Source organism: Erythrolamprus reginae, chromosome Z (genome assembly GCF_031021105.1).
Source record: "Erythrolamprus reginae isolate rEryReg1 chromosome Z, rEryReg1.hap1, whole genome shotgun sequence".
NCBI lineage: Eukaryota > Metazoa > Chordata > Lepidosauria > Squamata > Dipsadidae > Erythrolamprus > Erythrolamprus reginae.
This window is the reverse complement of record NC_091963.1, coordinates 42,384,944-42,404,850: the sequence shown is the minus strand read 5'-3', so window position 1 is coordinate 42,404,850 and position 19,907 is coordinate 42,384,944. Positions and strand designations below refer to the sequence as shown.

General features: G+C 39.5%; 1 protein-coding gene across 1 annotated transcript in view; it reads right to left on the bottom strand.

The window, feature by feature from the left end:
- Positions 1-19,907, bottom strand: part of ITGB8 (integrin subunit beta 8) — a 62,634-nt gene that overhangs the window by 41,855 nt on the left and 872 nt on the right. The window contains exon 2 of the mRNA XM_070729668.1: positions 20-102. Coding sequence (XP_070585769.1) covers positions 20-102 — 83 coding nt within the window. The remainder of the gene's footprint in view (positions 1-19; positions 103-19,907) is intronic.

Below are 19,907 nucleotides of genomic sequence, written 5' to 3'. Positions count from 1 at the left end.
AAACAAATAAACTGTTTACCTCTTGAACACACCAACCACATTCAGGACCCACTGCAAGACAGGCAGTACAAGTTGCTGCATTTGATACAACACATCTGTTGTCTGTTACAAAAAGAAATAAACTATTAAACTAATTGCAAACATTCAAAGGTCCAAGGCATAATTTATAAAATGTTAATCTTTGTACTTATGACGTCTTTTATTTTATAACTAGTCAGCTTTTCTGGAAAGCATGAAGACAATATTATCAGCTTTCTGCCCTTAACTAAAATAGGAAGTGAGGCAATCATAACAAACAAAAAAAGACATTCATGATGAGTTATTGATAGAAAGTCTTTGGGAAAATTCAAATCTGAAGTAAAGTTTTCATCCTCTTTCTTTTTGAAAAGCAATCAATCAGAATAATTGTGGTGACTGGGTAGTAATATCTTTGTGATTTTTTTGGAGATTGCTTCTTTATCCTCAGGGCAGAGATAAGCAATGTGTAGCACTAGAAAAGTTATTAAATTACAATCTCCAGCAATGCTTCTTAAGGATGATGAGCATTTTTGATCAACAGTTAGAATGCCATATGTCATTCACTCTGATTCATCCAGTTACATGCAAACATGCAATTTGGTTCCTGTTTAGTTCATTTATTACAATTCTGCTACAACAAACTTGTCAAACTCTCAAGCTAAAGAAAGCATGGGATACATAACTCATAAAAAAATCAACCACTATCTAACATTACTATTATATATTTTGCCTGTCATCATTTGTTACATTAAATCTTAACTATCATTTGTCATAAATGAAGCATTTATATTTCAGATTAAAAAGCTACTCTGATTTGGCCATATTACTGTGACTGCTACTGTTTACTCCCAAACCATATCCCTTGTATATTTGATATGTTGTTAGACGTTTGTACTCTACTAAAGGACAGCATGCCATCAACTATTTTCATCCCTTTGTCAGAGGATACTGGAAGACAGCCATTGAAATATAATCTGTTTTGTGTATACAGTAGTCACTTTGCAAAGTTTCAGTACAGCAACCATATGCATAAAAGATGAAAATTAAAAGCTGCATTTATTTCAAATTCTACAATAGAAATAGTAGCATTTTGTTATTAAATGATAGGTCTTTTTTTTAGTATAAGCCAAATATGAAATGAAAGGAATAAACTAAAATGTTAATGATTATTTTCATTAAAAAGTGAATAACAGTATATTAAAAACAATTTTGAAATTAAGAGCAGGTCAAAATTGAGTCAGTAAATCCTTCCAAAATATATTTTGGTTATACATACTCAAAACAATTACAAGAACTGGAGAATCTGATGGTTTAAATGGTTCTAAGTCTTCATTTCAGTCTATTTAATTGAATTCATATTTGAAAGATAACCATGTTACATAATATTTATATATTACTTCAGTTTATATGCTACATTATTTCTAGCATCGGATTAAAAACTTTTAAAAATATCATTTAGCTTTTTATCATCAACTTTATATAGTTCACAAAAGTTAGATCGTTCAAATGTATAGTGTCTGAAGACATATTATATGGCAAAGTATATAAGTAAGATGAATCATTCGCAAACAATTAGTCCATTTAATTTTGAATGATCGCTATTTGTGTTCTCCAAATTGTGGCCCCCCAAAGTGTTGGCCGATGCCTTCTAATGTTTTCTTTCACCAAGTGTACAGTTGGGAACACAGGTCTTCCCAGAAAAGGGCAATAGTTCTCCAAAATTTTAGAATGGAGTTCATCCCAGCCCTATTTACCATATTTTTCGGAGTATAAGATGCACCTTTCCCCCCCTAAAAGAAGGTGGAAATGTCAGTGCATCTTATACACAGAATACAGTCATTTTTGCTGCTCCAAACTCCCGCCCCATATCCCATTTTTGGACATAGGCTCTGAAAAGCCTGCAGAAAGCTCTTGGGTGCTGGAAGACGGCAAAAGTGGCCCCATTTTGGGGGCATTTTTTCATACAAATTGTGTGACCAAAGCATCTGGAGAGCTTGCACAGAGCTCCTGGAGAGTGGGGAAAGATAAAAGTACCTTTATTTTTGTGAAAAAATGGGCAAAAAGTGGCCCATTTTTCACAAAAGCAGAACCATTTTTGCCATCCTCCAGCACCAGGAGCTCCCTACAGGCTTCCCAGACCCTTTGCTCACCAAATTATAGCCAAAAAAAATGGGCTATAAACTGCCAATTTTTTGCAAAAATGGGGCTGTTTTTGCCTTCTAGCATGACTGGAGGAGGCATTCTGGGAGTTGAAGTCCACAAGTCTTAAAGCTGTCAAATGTGAAGTTTGTAAAAAGTGTACATGTTTGTAAAAGTACACATGTTTGTAAAAAGTATTCTGCTACACTGGTATTTTCTGCCACAGCTGGAGGGGTTGGGAGTGAGAGGCACTGTTTTACGGTGGTTCTCCTATCTCTCTGGTTGCTCGCAGTCAGTGTTAGTGGGGATGCAGAGATCCACCTCTTGGCCCCTGCTTAGTGGGGTGCCACGGGGGTCAGTTGTCTTCCCCCAACTTTTTAACATTTATATGAAGCCACTGGGTGAGATTATCGGATGGCATAGGGTGAGGTATCATCAATACGCTGATGATCACCAGTTATACATCTCCATCCCATACCAATTGAGTGAAGTGGTTGACGTGATGTGCCGGTGCCTGGAAGCTGTAAGAGTCTGGATGGGAGCCAACAGGCTCAAGCTGAACCCAGACAAGACCAAGTGGCTTTGGTCCATTGTTCTGGGGGGCAGATTCTGATCCCCTCAGATAGAGTCCGTTACCTGGGTGTCCTCTTAGATCCCCAGCTGAACCTTGAACACCATCTCTTGGCTGTGGCCACATTGACTTTTACCCAGGTTCACCTGATGTACCAATTACAGATCTATTTGAACCAGGAGGCCTTGCACACAGTTACTCAGGCCCTCATCACCTCCCATCTTGATTATTGCAATGCGCTCTACATGGGACTACCCTTGAAGAGTGTTTGGAGACTGCTGATAGTCCAGAATGCAGCTGTGCGAGCTGTTATGGGTGTACCTCGGTATGCCCATATAACACCAACACTCTGTGTGCTGCACTGACTATAACTTAGTCTCTGGTCACAATTCAAGGTGTTGGTTATCTCCTATAAATCCCTACATGGCTTAGGGCCTGATTATTTACAGGACCATCTCCTGCCACATACCTTCCAGAGACCTATTAGATTGCACAGAATCGGCCTTCTCCGGGTCCCTTTATTGTCCCATGTGTTGTACGGGGAAGCAGATTTGCTAAAGAGATCCACTTGGGATGGCAGCAGGGAAAGAAGGAGCAGGAGCAGGAGGAGAGCCAGAGTAGGAGCAGCCGCGGAGGAAAAGGAGGAAGAGGAAAGAAAGAAGAACCCTCGCCTCTTTCCTTTCCTCCTCCTCCTTTCCTTCCGTGACCACAACTGACAGGAGAAAAGAGGAAAAGGGGAAGCAGCTGACAGCAAAAGAGAAGAACGAAGTCTCCTCCTTTCTTTTCTCTTCCTCCCGGTTCTTCTTTCTTTCCTTTTCCCTCGCCTCTTTCCTTTCCTCCTCCTCCTTTTCCTCCGTGACCGCAACTGACAGGAGAAAAGAAAAGAGGAGAAGGGGAAGGCAGCCAACCGCAAAAGAGGAGAGCGAAGTTTAATAATAAATAGCAAGGTAGTGTGTATGTGTATCTTGAGCTCTCTATTGCACCGGGCTTTGGCGTGCATGTGAAAGTAGGAATCGCGGGGTGGGGAAAGTGGCTGGGTTGGAATAGGTGGGGAGAGGACGGAGAGCACAAAAAAGGAAGGAAGTGGACACATTAAAAAGCAAATAACCTTGTCCCTCTTTTGCAGCCGACAGCAAAAGAGGAGAGCGAAGTCGAGCGCAGGAGAGAAGATGCCAATTTGGGGGGAAGGAAGGGAGGAAGAGAGGGTGTGTGTGAGAGAGCAAGAGAGATCAAATGTGCGAGTGCATGGAGGGTGCGCATGTGTGAGTGGGGAGTGCATGCACGTGGTTCTTGTTTGTTTCCTTTTAACCCCCACTCCCTCCTCCCTCACCCCATCTACCTCTCTCCCCCTCCTCCTCTCGAGTTCCCCCACCCCGCTGTTCCTCCTCCGGTTTCAGCCCAGCTAAAACACCTGTCTGGCATCTAAATGGGAAAATACCCATATAGTTATCATGAGGCGGCCATCCCTTTGAAAACTTTCCCCCATAAGGAGAGCCTAAATCTCAGGGTGGAAGCGATCACACACCCGAAAGGCAACGATCCCGAGGATCCTCCCAAGGCTCCCATACCATCCCTCCCATAACTTGCCCATCAACCACCCCCAAAATCAACAGAACGATCAGTGTTGGGACGCCAGACAGACTCCTGAAAGACAGACAATAAATAAACACACACACACAAATTAAAATATAAAACCCCCACTCCTTTTCCAAAAAAGGCTCCTTTCAGACAGGGAAGGCAATGGAAAGTAACCAATCCTCTCATTGCCTGGCGGCTAAGTGTCCCCTGCATCCAAAAAGTCAGGGTGGAAGTGCTTTTGAGACCCGTTCGGCAAAAGGGCCAGGGAGAAAACGGAGCAACCAAAGGCTGGGTGGGGGCGGAAGGCTGGGGATGGAACAGGCTCAGCCAAGTGGAGGAGGCTAAATGGCCTAGATCTGTATATGTATGTATTTATATCTATACTTATATCTATATTTCTAAGCCGCCCTTCTCTAGAAACATAGAAACATAGAAGACTGATGGCAGAAAAAGACCTCATGGTCCATCTAGTCTGCTCTTATACTATTTCCTGTATTTTATCTTACAATGGATATATGTTTATCCCAGGCATGTTTAAATTCGGTTACTGTGGATTTACCAACCACATCTGCTGGAAGTTTGTTCCAAGGATCTACTACTCTTTAAGTAAAATAATATTTTCTCATGTTGCCTTTGATCTTTCCCCCAACTAACTTCAGATTGTGTCCCTTTGTTCTTGTGTTCACTTTCCTGTTAAAAACACTTCCCTCCTGAACCCTATTTAACCCTTTAACATATTTAAATGTTTCGATCATGTTCCCCCTTTTCCTTCTGTCTTCCAGACTATATAGATTGAGTTCATTAAGTCTTTCCTGATACGTTTTATACTTAAGACCTTCCACCATTCTTGTAGCCCGTCTTTGGACCCGTTCAATTTTGTCAATATCTTTTTGTAGGTGAGATCTCCAGAACTGAACACAGTACTCCAAATGTGGTCTCACCAGCGCTCTATATAAGGGGATCACAATCTCCCTCTTCCTGCTTGTTATACCTCTAGCTATGCAGCCAAGCATCCTACTTGCCTTTCCTACCGCCCGACCACACTGCTCACCCATTTTGAGACTGTCAGAAATCACTACCCCTAAATCCTTTTCTTCTGAAGTATTTGCTAACACAGAACTGCCAATGCAATACTCAGATTGAGGATTCCTTTTCCCCAAGTGCATTATTTTACATTTGGAAACATTAAACTGCAGTTTCCATTGCTTTGACCATTTATCTAGTAACGCTAAATCATTTACCATATTACAGACCCCTCCAGGAATATCAACCCTATTGCACACTTTAGAGTCATCGGCAAATAGGCAAACCTTCCCTACCAAACCTTCCCCTATGTCACTCACAAATATATTAAAAAGAATAGGACCCAGAACAGACCCTTGTGGCACACCGCTTGTAACCTGTCTCTGCTCAGAATACTCACCATTAACAATAACTCTCTGATGTCTATGCTTCAGCCAGCTTGAAATCCACTGAACTATCCAGGGATTAAGTCCAATCTTCACTAATTTATCTATCAGCTCTTTATGTGGAACCGTATCAAAGGCTTTGCTGAAGTCCAGATAGGCAATATCCACGGCACCACCTTGATCCAACACCTTTGTGACATAGTCAAAGAACTCAATGAGATTAGTCTGACACGATTTGCCTTCAGTAAAGCCATGCTGATTTGGGTCCAATAAGTTATTGTTTTTTAGATGCTGATTTATCCTCTTTTTGAGTAGAGTCTCCATCATTTTAACCACAACTGATGTCAAGCTAACTGGCCTGTAGTTACCAGCTTCTTCTCTACTGCCCTTCTTGTGGATAGGCACAACACTGGCCATTCTCCAATCCTCAGGAACATCTCCTGTTAACAGGGATTGGTTAAACAAATCAGTCAGGGGGGTAGCAATGACAGATCTGAGTTCTTTAAGAACTCTGGGGTGGATGCCATCTGGACCCATTGCCTTATTTATCTTTAATCTTTCAAGTTCTTCTAACACATCGGCTTCTAAACAAATCAATTACTCTCCATTTAGAAACTAATAATTTGCTCTCTAATAAACAATTTGGTTTCAGAAAAAAACTATCCTGCAACCTGCAGCTCCTCCACTGCAAAAATATATGGACAACTCATCTAGATCAAGGGAAATCTACAGATGCAATTTATATTGACTTCTGCAAAGCCTTTGATTCAGTGGTCCATGACAAACTACTCCTAAAACTCAAATCCTATGGCATCTCAGGATCCCTCCACAGCTGGATTACAGCATTCCTATCAAACAGACAACAAGTGGTCAAAATAGGAAGCACCATATCCACCCCCGTCCCAGTTAAAAGCGGTGTTCCCCAAGGTAGTGTACTGGGACCAACGCTCTTCATTCTCTACATCAATGACCTTTGCGATTACATCACAAGCAACTGTGTCCTCTTTGCCAATGATGTAAAACTCTTCAACACCACCGATAACACAACTACTCTCCAAAAAGACCTTGACGCTGTTTCTGAGTGGTCTAACACATGGCAACTCCAAATCTCAACTAGCAAATGCTCTGTCCTACACATTGGGAAGAAGAACCTGAACTCCAAATACGAACTGAATAATCAAATTATCACAGATAATCCCCACTGGGTTAAAGACCTTGGTATACTAATAACAAAAGATTTAAGTGCCAAAGCCCACTGCAACAATATAGCCAAGAAGGCTTCAAGAGTTGTAAACCTAATCCTACGTAGCTTCTGCTCTGGCAATCTCACACTACTTACCAGAGCTTACAAAACTTTTGCCAGACCCATCCTCGAATACAGCTCATCTGTTTGGAACCCATATCGCATCTCAGACATTAACACCCTTGAAAATGTCCAAAGATACTTCACCAGAAGAGCCCTTCACTCCTCCACTCGAAATAGAATACCCTATGAGACTAGACTTTCAATCCTGGGCCTAGAAAGTTTAGAACTAAGACGCCTTAAACAAGATCTAAGTATTGCCCACAAGATCATATGCTGCAACGTCCTGCCTGTCGGCGACTACTTCAGCTTCAACCACAACAACACAAGAGCACACAACAGATTTAAACTTAATATTAACCGCTCCAAACTTGACAGTAAAAAATATGACTTCAGTAACCGAGTTGTCGAAGCGTGGAACTCATTACCGGACTCCATAGTGTCATCCCCAAACCCCCAACACTTTACCCTTAGATTATCTACGGTTGACCTATCCAGATTCCTAAGAGGTCAGTAAGGGGCGAGTACAAGTGCACTAGAGTGCCTTCCGTCCCCTGTCCTATTGCTCTCCTATATCTCCTATATACCTTTCCTCTATTCCTATATCTCTTCTTCTATTCTTTCATTGATATATTCTATTCCTATATCTTCTTTTCTATTATTTCTTAGATATATTTTACTATGAGTATCTCCTCTATAACCTTCATCATGTATTTTACTATGTGTATATTGATATACTGTATACCCACTAAAACCCTCATTGTGTATTGGACTTTTATATCCTTTCTTTATATATAATAACTCATGTCTATCCTCTTCAATATGTATTGTGCATTGGACAAAATAAATAAATAAATAAATAAATAAATAAAATAAATAAGATCACTGGAGCTGAATCCATACAGCTGGAAGCAATGCTATATCCCTCTATAGTATTATTTTGTAAGGTGTCTTTTGAGAAAACTGAACAGAAGTAGCTATTGAAATGGTCAGCGATCTCCTTATTTCCATCAATGCATGTATTATTCCCGGTACTAAGCTTTGTGATGCTGCAGTTTTTCTTCTTCCTATCACTAATATATCTGAAGAAGGTTTTATTCCCCTTCTTTACAGATTTTGCTATTTCTTCCTCTTTTGAGGCTTTAGCAGCATATATTATCTGTTTCGCCTCCTTCTGTCTCATTTTATACACCTCTCTATCAGCTATACTTCCAGACTCTTTATACCTCCTATAGGCAGCCTTCTTTTCATTGACTATATCCCTTACATCATTGCTAAACCATAGCGGTTTCTTCTTCCTTTTACCTTTAGTTACTTGCTTTACATAAAGTCTTGTGGCTTTTAAGATGGCCTTTTTTAATACAGTCCACTGGGTGCTCGCTCCTGCCATTTTATCCCTCCCCTTTAATTCATTATTTAAATATTCCCCCTCTAGGGCAGTGTTTCCCAACATTGGCAACTTGGAAGATATTCGCTGGCTGGGGAATTTGGGAGTTGAAGTCCAAATATCTTCAAGTTACCAAGGTTGGGAAACAATGCTCTAGGGGACACAGGTTAGCTTACAAGATAAAATCAAACAAAAAGTACAAAATTTAAGAAATCCAAACATAAAATTTAAATCTAAACAATTTAAAACATTAAAGCAAATTCATCCAATCACAGTCATACTATCCTGCTGTCAACTGGAACAGAATGCCAATAGTCAAAGGCCCCAGGCAGGAGGGTAAGGACGGTGCAAATCTCTGGGCGGAGTTGATTCCAAAGGGCCAGAGAAGGCCCTTCCCCTAGACCCTGCCAGGCGTTACTTGGCTGATGGCACCTGGAAAAGGCCAACTCTATGGGATTGAACTGGCTGCTGGGATGGGTAAGCAGGAGACGGTCTCATAAGTAATTGGTCCTAAGCCATGCAGGGCTTTAAATTGTGTTCGGTAGCCATTGCAGCTCATGGAGGGATGGTGATACATGGAGGGATGGTGATACATGGGTATATGGAAGTGATGTGCCGGTGTCTGGAGGCTGTTGGGGCCTGGATGGGTGTCAATAGACTCAAACTCAACCCTGATAAGACGGAGTGGCTGTGGGTTTTGCCTCCCAAGGACAATCCCATCTGCCCATCCATTACCCTGGGGGGGAACTACTGACCCCCTCAGAGAGGGTCCGCAACTTGGGCATCCTCCTCGATCCACAGCTCACATTAGAGAAACATCTTTTGGCTGTGGCGAGGGGGGCGTTTGCCCAGGTTCGCCTGGTGCACCAGTTGCGGCCCTATTTGGACCGGGAGTCCCTGCTCACAGTCACTCATGCCTTCATCACCTCGAGGCTCGACTACTGTAATGCTCTCTACATGGGGCTACCTTTGAAAAGTGTTCGGAAACTTCAGGTCGTGCAGAATGCAGCTGCGAGAGCAAACATGGGCTTTCCCAAATATGCCCATGTTACACCAACACTCCGCAGTCTGCATTGGTTGCCGATCAGTTTCCGGTCATAATTCAAAGTGTTGGTTATGACCTATAAAGCCCTTCATGGCACCGGACCAGACTATCTCAGGGACCGCCTTCTGCCGCACGAATCCCAGTGACCAGTTAGGTCCCACAGAGTGGGTCTTCTTCGGGTCCCGTCAACTAAACAATGTCGCTTGGCGGAACCCAGGGGAAGAGCCTTCTCTGTGGCTGCCCCAACCCTCTGGAACCAACTCCCCCCAGAGATTAGAATTGCTCCCACCCTCCTTGCCTTTTGTAAGCTTCTTAAAACCCACCTTTGCCGCCAGGCATGGGGGGATTGAGATACTCTTTCCCCCTAGGCCTTTACCATTTTATGCATGGTATGTCTGTATGTATGTTTGGTTTTACAATAGGGGTTTTTAACTGTTTATATTGGATTGTCATATGCTGTTTACTACTGTTGTTAGCCGCCCCGAGTCTACAGAGAAGGACGGCATACAAATCCAATCTAATCCAATCCAATCCAATCAAATATTGTTAGGTGCATAACAGCTCATGCCGCAGCGTTTTGGATTAGCTGGAATCTCCGAACATTCTTTAAATGTAGTCTCATGTAGAGAACATTACATTAATTGAGCTGTGAGATGGTGGGGGCATGAGTGACTGTGAAAGGGATTCACTGTTCAAATATGGCCGCAAGTGGTGCATCAAGTGGACCTGTGCAAACATCCCCCTTGCCACAGATGAGAGATGTTGTTCCCAAATTGTGGACCCTCTCGGAGGGATCAAAAGTCCCCTCTCAGGATAATAGAAGGACAGATGGACTTGTCCCTGGGAGGCAAAATCACAGCCACTCTGTCTTGTCAGGGTTGAGATTGAGCCTATTAACACCCATCCCGACCCTCATAGCTTCCAGGTACCGTCCCATCACCTCCACTGCTTTACTGAATTGGAAATATACAGCTGGGTATCATCAGTGTACTGTTGTACACTGATGTCACCTCATGTCGCTGGATGATCTCATTAGCAGTTTCATGTAGATATTAAACAGCAGGAGTGGAAAGAACTGATCCCTTAGGCATCCCACAAGAAGGGACCTAGGAGCTGACCTCTGACCCCCAACTGACCGGAGAGGTAGGATGAGAACCACCATAATATTGTGCCTCCCACTCCCAACCCCTCCAGCTGGTACAGAAGGATACCATGGTCAATGGTATCAAAAGTCGCTGAGATGTCAAGAATCACCAGGATAGAGGAATAACCTCTATCCTGGGCCCACCAAAGATTATCCATCAGTGCAACCAAAGCAGTTTCAGTGCTGTAGCCGGGCCTGAAACTGGACTGATAAGGGTCAAGATAATCGGCTTTGTCCAAGGACTGTAGGACCTGGAGCACCACCACCTTCTCAACAACCTTCCCTAAAAAGAGAAAGGCCGATAATTGTTCAAAATAGCTGGATCTCGAGAAGGCTTCTTGAGGAGGGGATGCACCACTGCCTCCTTTAACAAGGATGGGAAGGACCTCTCCATCAATGAAGCATTGACCACCACCTGAATCCATCCTTGTGTCACCTCCCTGCTGGTCGAGACCAGCCAAAAGGGATATGAATTCAATGAACAGGTGGAGAAGCGCACAGCTCCCATGGTCTTGTCCACTTCATCAGGTGTCACCAGTTCAAACTCATCCAATACAACTGGACTAAGACAGGTCCCTGTCACCTCTGTCGAAATTGTCTGGTGTCCAGGTCTGTCCGGATCTGAGAAACTTATTAAAATCCTCAGTTCTGCCCTGCAAGGGTTCCTCCACTCCCCCCCACCCCTACCCCCTGTATTAAGGAGGGAGCTGTTACCCCAAACAGGACTCCTGGGATACTATTTTCACCCAAATGCACTTCTCATGTTTCCTCCAAATTGAATGAATGTTGCTCATTTTTAAGCAAAGTCCTAGTATTAAAGCGAAACTGATATGTATACTATTCAAACATGAAAATATTAATTATTATTAATCTTTGAAACATTTTGGAAAATGTTTATTCCATTTGGTGTTCCTTCGGGATTATTATAAACTTTTCTCATGCACCTTAATCTTTCTCTTGCAATATCAAAATTTTAAGAAATTATGAACTGAAATAATTCATGTAACACTTCTCTATTCTTCAGATATAGCAATACAACTCTTTAACTTTTTTCTGTCTTGCTTGAGTGACAAGGAGTTCGAAAATAGCAATGAATTTGGAATTTGAGTTTCCTAGCAAGTCAATATCTTGTTTCTTGTGAGTATAGCAAAAACAATAACAATGACAATGACAGCAACCAGCTGCCAAGCTTTTTTATACTAGTCCTGCTTATTCAATCATGTTAGACTCTGAACTAATATGCACTTGAATCCATCAATTGTTGATTGCCAAATCACATGATATCCTCATAAACATTGATGCAACACTATTGTAGGTGGCATTATACAGTGATATCTCGTCTTACAAACTTAATTCGTTCTGTGACCAGGTTCGTAAGATGAAAAGTTTGTAAGATAAAGCAATTTTCTCCATAGGAATCAATGTAAAAGCAAATAATGCGTGCAACCCCATCCCAAAAGTCACCCCTTTTGCTTTGCGCCGCTGGGAATCCCTGCCTCTGGACTTCTGTTGCCAGCCAAAGCACGGGGATTCCCCTGAGGCTCCCCTCACTGGGAAACCCCACCTCCAGAGTTCCGTTGTCAGCCAAAGCGTGGGGATTCTCCTGAGGCAAATCATTTTTGCCGGCGCTGCTTTGAATCCCAGTGAGGGGAGTCTCAGGGGAATCCCCGCGCTTCGGCAGACAACAGAAGTCCAGAGGTGGGGCATCCCAGCAGTGGTGGCTTGGGTTCGTATGATGAAAATAGTTCAGAAGAAGAGGCAAAAAAATCTTAAGCACCGGGTTCGTATGAAGAGTGGTTCGTAAGACCAGGTATCACTGTAGTCTTCAAAGAGTCAACAGAAATACCACAAAGATTTCCTTGTTGGCTATACCCACCAAGAAACCCACTGGCAAAGCTTATGTAAGTGGTGCTGAGAACTAGGAAGAAACCATATTCCACTACATGCTGCTGGTGTTCTTTTACACTATGGTAAATATGTGCAACAAACTCCTAACTCTACCCTATTATTTCTAGAAGTTTTCTTAAACTCTTTGCAATTTGTTTAAGGAAAAGGTCTGCTGACTATGCCAAATTAACCCATTTTCATATTTAACTGTAATAGTTTGGTAATGTAAATACAATCTGTTTATTTTAAATATAAAAAGTATATGAGGTAAAAGTACTTGATGTAAAAAGAGAGCCAGTTTGATGTAATGGTTAAGAAACCACATTAAAAAATGAGAGACTGTGATTTCAAGTCCTACCTTAGACATTAAGTAGGACTTGATTGACTTCAAGTCCTTCCTTAGCTAATCACACTTTCTCACCTCACAGGATTGTTGTGATGAAAATAGGAGGAGACAGATGTGTTGGAAAATAATGATACAAATAAATAAGTAAATGTGTATCTCTGTGTTGTAATCTTAGCTATCATCCTGCAAACTGTGAAAATTCATTTCTGGTTTATAATAATGAACTTTCTAAACAGATTAAGAAAAGGAAACTCTTTTTGGGTTTGTCACTTTAAATTCCAAACCTGGCACGTTTTGCTGTAAGTGAAGCAATTTAAAATGGCCGCCAGCAGATAAAATGGCCGTCAGAACTGTTGTTACTCCTCAGTAATCTGACTGGTGGTCTTCAACAGCCTAAACAGCAGTTCCATGAGCTAAAGCCCAGCTATTTAAAATGAGGCTCCCTCTTGCTCCAGAATTAGGTGGGCTGCTTGAATATAACTAATTTACCTGAAGGGTGTTCAAATAGCTAGGGATGAAATCCTACCTGAGGCAGACCGAATCTGGCCTCAAGTCTAAACAATGAAGAAAACTTACAGTATGTAGTCCAATAAGGAATTAACTTTGTGAGAAGTAGAAATCCATGGCAAAACTAAACTAATACAACTCAGGGCTACCAAGATGGAAAAGAACCCAAAAATAGGTTAATTTGGCAGGAGGAAAGATTGGACACAATCGTACTTGCTGAGTGATTGTGTAAAAGCTGTCAAGCATAGTGACAAGTGTGGGACCTGAACAGCTTTTGACAGACTCAGTCCAATAAATACACAGCAGAAAGATTTAACCATTCCTGGATGGTGTAGCCACCTTGTGGGAGAATAAATTAGTTTAACTTGAACAGCTGAATACTTTGTTTCAGAACTGAAATTACTTAAATCATATGTCTGAGTAAACTGGCTTCAGAAATGTGGTTCATGGTCCTGAATCTTTGAATTAAATCATTGTCAAAACTGTGCCTACATATTCAAATTTAGACAAACTACATTCACCTGGAAATAATAGACAAATGACTTTATTTCTCTTTTGGACAAAGATGAATAGCTCCTTCTCTGACTACTAAACTGTGCCTTAAATTATATGCAAGCATAACCAAAAAATGTGTATTCAAATAATATAACTATTAATAAAGACTAACAGTTCAATGTTATCCCTAAGATACAGCATGTGGGGATGATCTTGGATGGCAAGAGATAAAGTCACCATTGGAACGTACAACCTGTAAAGCCTATCTTAGCCCATAAAAGTAGAAATTGACTTTTCAGAAGAGACTTTCTTCATTTTTCAGAGAGTAAAAGGAAAGCAGAGGAGAAATATTTTAGGTTTTGCAAGATTCTGTTTGCGGCTGCAATGGTTGTAAACATGACTTTATAACCTCAAATGGTCACTAGGTGAAATCTTTTAAAGATCATGAAAATGCTACAGTCCATTCTGTTCTTGAAAAGATTTAAAAGATACACTGAAAATTGCTGTCTTTCTACCAAGGAAAGGATGAAATGCCAATAAACTCCCCATGGGTGAGATCATCCAAGGGCACAGGGTGAGTTACCATCACTATGTTGACGATTCTCAGCTCTACATTTCCACCCTATGTCCACTCAGTGAAGCAGTGGAAGTAATGTGTCGATTTCTGGAGGCTGTTAGGGTTTGAATGGGTGTTGAAAGGTTCAGACCCAACCCCGACAAGACGGAATGGCTGTGGGTTTTGCTTTTCAATGACAACTCCATCTGTCCATCCATCACTCAGTGGGGGAGGTACTTTTGACCCCCTCTGAGAGGGTCTGCAATTTGGGCGTCCTCCTCGATCTACAGCTGACCTTTCAGCTGTGGCGAGGGGGGGCATTCACCCAGGTTCAGCTGGTGTCCCTATCTGGACAGGGAGTCTCTACCTGGCTTTTCCGGCAGGCCAGGTATTAGGAATGATTGTATGTATGCATGGCTTTTTAGGGTATTTTATTTCTATTATTGTTGTATTTTATTGTTTCCATATTTGTTAGCCACCGAGTCTTTTTTGGAGTGGGTGACATATAAATACAAATACTAAATAAATAAATGAACAAATTATAGCAGCAAATGGAAATAATAGAAGATAAAAGGTATCCCTAGACAGAGTAAGCCCATTTTTTTTTTGCTTAAAACTTGCTTCCCTTCCAACGAATCATCCTTCCATTTTTCTTCTTCTGTGTAATCTACATGCATTTTGAATCTCCTAAATTCTCCTATTACCATTATAACTGGGCAATTTTTGCTTATTATACATGTTTTTATATTAAACATTTATAGAATATTTATAGAATTTTACATTAAACATTTATAGAATTCTAGTAAGCTTTGAATCATTATACCTGCCAAACCAGATCATTCCCAAATTTTAAATTAATGTAGTTAACATCAGACAATTATCTTTGTTCTTGCTATTAAAATATATTCATTTTAAAAATTGAAATTACTGGAAAAAATCAAAGGCAAGTTGTTGTGAGAAATGATTTTGGCATTCACCTGTGTTTTCATCTCAGCACCAGATATTTGTTTCATTTGGCTGAACTAAGTTACCATTTGGTGAAAGTCACAGAACTGGAGATTCTTTGTCACTGGGCCATAAAGCTGTTCTTGCTTGTCAGCTTCAAAACTTCCCAGAATTGCCAGATTTGGGGTCTATTTTCACATTGTGTTTCTTTTCATAAATTAAACACTCTATTTTGTTTTTTATCAACATGTTTTCATGTTTCACGTAAAGGTTTCAAGATTAACAAATGTATTTCAAAGTAAAATTCAGAACATTAAAAATACAGATATGGTTCCAGCTGGTTTAAACTTGATGGCATACCACTGAAATGGCAGAATCTACTACAAAAGCTGCATTTAAGCATCACAACAAAAGATGTGTCATCTTATGGATATGAGTGTACTGCAGGCTTTTACAAAGTCTCCTCTGTCTTCCTTCCTCCTTTACAAGAAAGTAGGTATTAAATGTCATTAATTAGCCATTCAGAACAGTTTTCCATTCTTTTTGAGTGGGATAAATAATGATACCAAAATCAGATCTAGTTTTATAATTAAATCTGGCTTAAAACCAGTTTGATTTACATTTCCTTTCAATTTAATTTTTAAAAGCAGGCATTATATAAAATGGGAAGACATAGAATAACATTTTGGACAAATGATCAATATATCTTTAATTATTAATTATAAAAGTTAGCATATTGTGACACCTTGAAAAAAAGTGAATTTTGGGTTTTCATATTCCTCTTCTGTGGCATAACAATAGGAAGGAAAGTTTAATGTTGCTTCCATATTTTATTAAGCATAATTAAATATTATATCTGAATAAATCTAATAAAACTAATTTGTCATTATTTAAATTATGAGGGTTGCCCAGAAAGTAATGCACCACATTTTTTTTCTCAGCCTACAATAATGGTACTAATGGGAAACTTTAGATATACATTACAGTGTTCCCTCGATTTTCGCGGGTTCGAACTTCGCGAATAGCCTATACCACGGTTTTTCCCACACAATGATGTCATACGTCATTGCCAAACTAATAATTTTTGCAAATAAATAACAAAAAAAATAATTATTGTTAATAAATAATTATGTTTATAAATATCAGGATCACTAAGTGTCTTATTCAATGGTGAGTACCAGTAATAATGGTGAGTAAATGGTTGTTAAGGGAATGGGAAATCGCAATTTAGGGGTTTAAAGTGTTAAGGGATGGCTTGTGATACTGTCCATAGCCAAAACTGATGTATTTACTTCCGCATCTCTACTTCGCGGAAATTCGACTTTCGCGAGTGGTCTTGGAACGCATCCCCCGCGGAAATCGAGGGAACACTGCATTTGAAATGTCAGGCATGCATGTGTAAATGTTGCATTTTTTCAGACAGATAGCGTAGTTGCAGCAGTGTTTCGAAATGGCGTCTGTAAGTGATGTATGTTACAAGCAGTGTGTTGTCATTGAATTTCTGACTACAGAGAAAGAAACTGTTGGGAACATTCACAAATGTTTGTGTACAGTTTATGAAGAATATGTAGTCAACAGAAGTACGGTTAGTTGCTGGGCACAGAGGTTGAGGCGAAGAGGTGATTTGCACAGTGCAGAAATGGCTTTGTGGCCAGAACAAGGAATAGTACCAACAGGGCATACATGCCCTTATGTCTCACTGGAGGAAGGCCATAGAATGGGACGGAGATTACATGGAAAATTAGGGAATGTAGAAGAACCATCATTCTTTTTTTTGTGTAAATTTCATTGTGTTCAATAAATAATTGTTGAAGAAAACAAATGTAGTGCATTACTTTCTGGGTGACCCTTGTAGTAAAAGGAAGCTAGCATTAGTTTTTGATAGCTCAGGCCATGAAATAGATCACAGCTTATACTTGAGGCACACTATATAATTCTGATTAATTGAAATCTGAAGCAAGCATTCCCAAATTCTCTCCCATAGCTACACTGGAAGAGAAAAGGGAGGGGTAGAATAGAAGCCAGAGACTTCTTCCACAAACCTTTGTTTATTGTTATATCGAATATGAGCTAATAACTTGTCAAATATGTAACAACATATTTGTTCCAGCATGAATATTTTAATTGACTCCAGGCAGAAACTCTATGTATAAACTAAATGCAAAGAAAAACATTTACTATCCTCCAACAAGTATTGTTATGTTTTAAATCAAGAAATGAAATATGATATTCACTACATCAATAATAAAAATGTTAGCTTCAATTTCTATATTAGATTAATTTGGTGTTTCAAGAACAATTACAAATGTAATGAATAAATTAATCTGGAATCCACATGTCATGATGATGTAATCTATATACAAATCTCATTCTTAGCTTCATAACTATCATGATTAAAAGGCACATTCTCCATGGTATTTAGGCATGCAATGATTTAGATGTTTACCAGAAATGATGATTTTTCTACATGTAATACAATTCTGCTCTTTCACCAAACACTTTAGACATGTTCCCATCATGTTCCCATCATGTTTAGAAAAGAAAATTTTATTTCACAGATAAATTATTTGGGAACTTGAGTCTTTATTTCAGGTAAATAGATATTATAGCATTTAATTCAAATATCATAGAAATATAGAAACATAGAAGTCTGACGGCAGAAAAAGACCTCCTGGTCCATCTAGTCTGCCCTTATACTATTTTCTGTATTTTATCTTAGGATGGATATATGTTTATCCCAGGCATGTTTAAATTAAGTTACTGTGGATTTATCTACCACGTCTGCTGGAAGTTTGTTCCAAGGATCTACTATTCTTTCATTAAAATAATATTTTCTCATGTTGCTTTTGATCTTTCTTGGATTTCAGTTACTGCTGGGTTCTTCCTGATCAAATCAGAAGCTAAGTAATATGTAAATAAAAGCACATTTTTAATTGGATCTAATTTACACATTTTTTAAATTAAATACTGTATGCCACAAGTCATTTTCATACTAGATGGATCAGTATACCAATGTAATAAATAAATAAAATAAGGTACATTCCTAATATCCAGTCACATTTCAAAACATGATTCCTCAATGTAAGCATCCCAGATATATTGGAATCCAACTTCTGACTAGAAATTCTGAGTGGTAATCTCAACACTTCTGGACAACATCAGATCAGGAAAAGTTTACTTTACAATAAGGAATCAGAAAATAGGCCAAAATCTTACAGATCTAAATGGACAACTCTAAATATGCAGGAACCTTTTGGTTTCTTTCATGTAAGAGTCTTCCTGCCAAATCCAAATATTTATTTCTTTATCCGAGCAGAGGGATTTAAGCTTCTAGTGTAGTGCCAGTTCATAGAATAGAAATTATAATTAAGAAAGTATCAACTTAAAACCATCATAAGGGTTTCACAACAGAGCAAGTTTTTAAATACAATTCTTCTTTTCCAAAAATACCTAAGAGTCCAATAGATTCTCTAAAAATATATGATAGAATATTTTAGAGAAGTATTTGAAATTATCATAGTGCTGATGAAGTTTGCAACTGTTAACCTTGTGCTGATCACCAAAAGACATACATCGCACATATGATTGTACATGATGATTGAAGTCTAGTGAAATAATTTTATGAGGAAGAGAAAGAGGTAAAAGATTTTTTCCATGTAGGTTAGATTCTTCAAAAGGCTGACTTGTTTCTAAAAATGTCTAACCAATCTTCTATTGAAACTCTTTCATTATTATTATCATGACAAGTTTGGAAACATTTGCTCAGATTTTATTTAGATAATGAATTATTACATCTGTGGAGAAAATCTAACATCCTTGTCCTGTTTATAATTGATTTATCAAGTTCTACTCAGTGCAACATGCAAATACCCATATAGTCGTCATGAACCAATAACATTCCTCAATCTGTCATAGTTTTTAAAACACAGGGCCAATCATATTTTCTTATTCCACTATCCCAAACTCCTGGGCTCAATGGAGGAGAGAAGACTTTCCAAGCAAAATATCCTGAAATTTGATGACACCTATTCAAAGGATTCAGGAGGAAGAGATATAACCAATGGAACTGAAGAGCAATAGTATGCAAAAAGTAAAGTCTATGACTATTATCCACAGTAAAGACATGCTTTCAAAAGGTGGTAATTAGAGATAAAATCTCACATTTTTCATATCATGCATATGGAAAACATGAACTGCAAATAGTTAAAATTAGTGATACATCATGTTGTTTGTTTTCCAGAAGTTTAAATTTCATTTGTTTGTTATCTACAAGCAGAACTGAGAAAGAAGGCCTTCTAAAATTTGCCAAAGTGCTATCACTACACAAACATTTAGTACTGAACCAGCTGAACCAATGTTTCTGACCATGTGTAACATGTCTTAAATCCTGGTAACAGAATTTGTATACATTTGAAAGATGCCTTGAACAGAGAGCAGAGAATACCAGAGTTGGAAGGTGTTTTCTAGTTCATCCCCCTAAGCAGGAGATCCTATTCAACCCATCTGGCAATTTTTTAAAAATCATTGACAATGTCTCTCCAAAGTCAGGATAAGCAGTTGCTAGGACTTCAAAATCA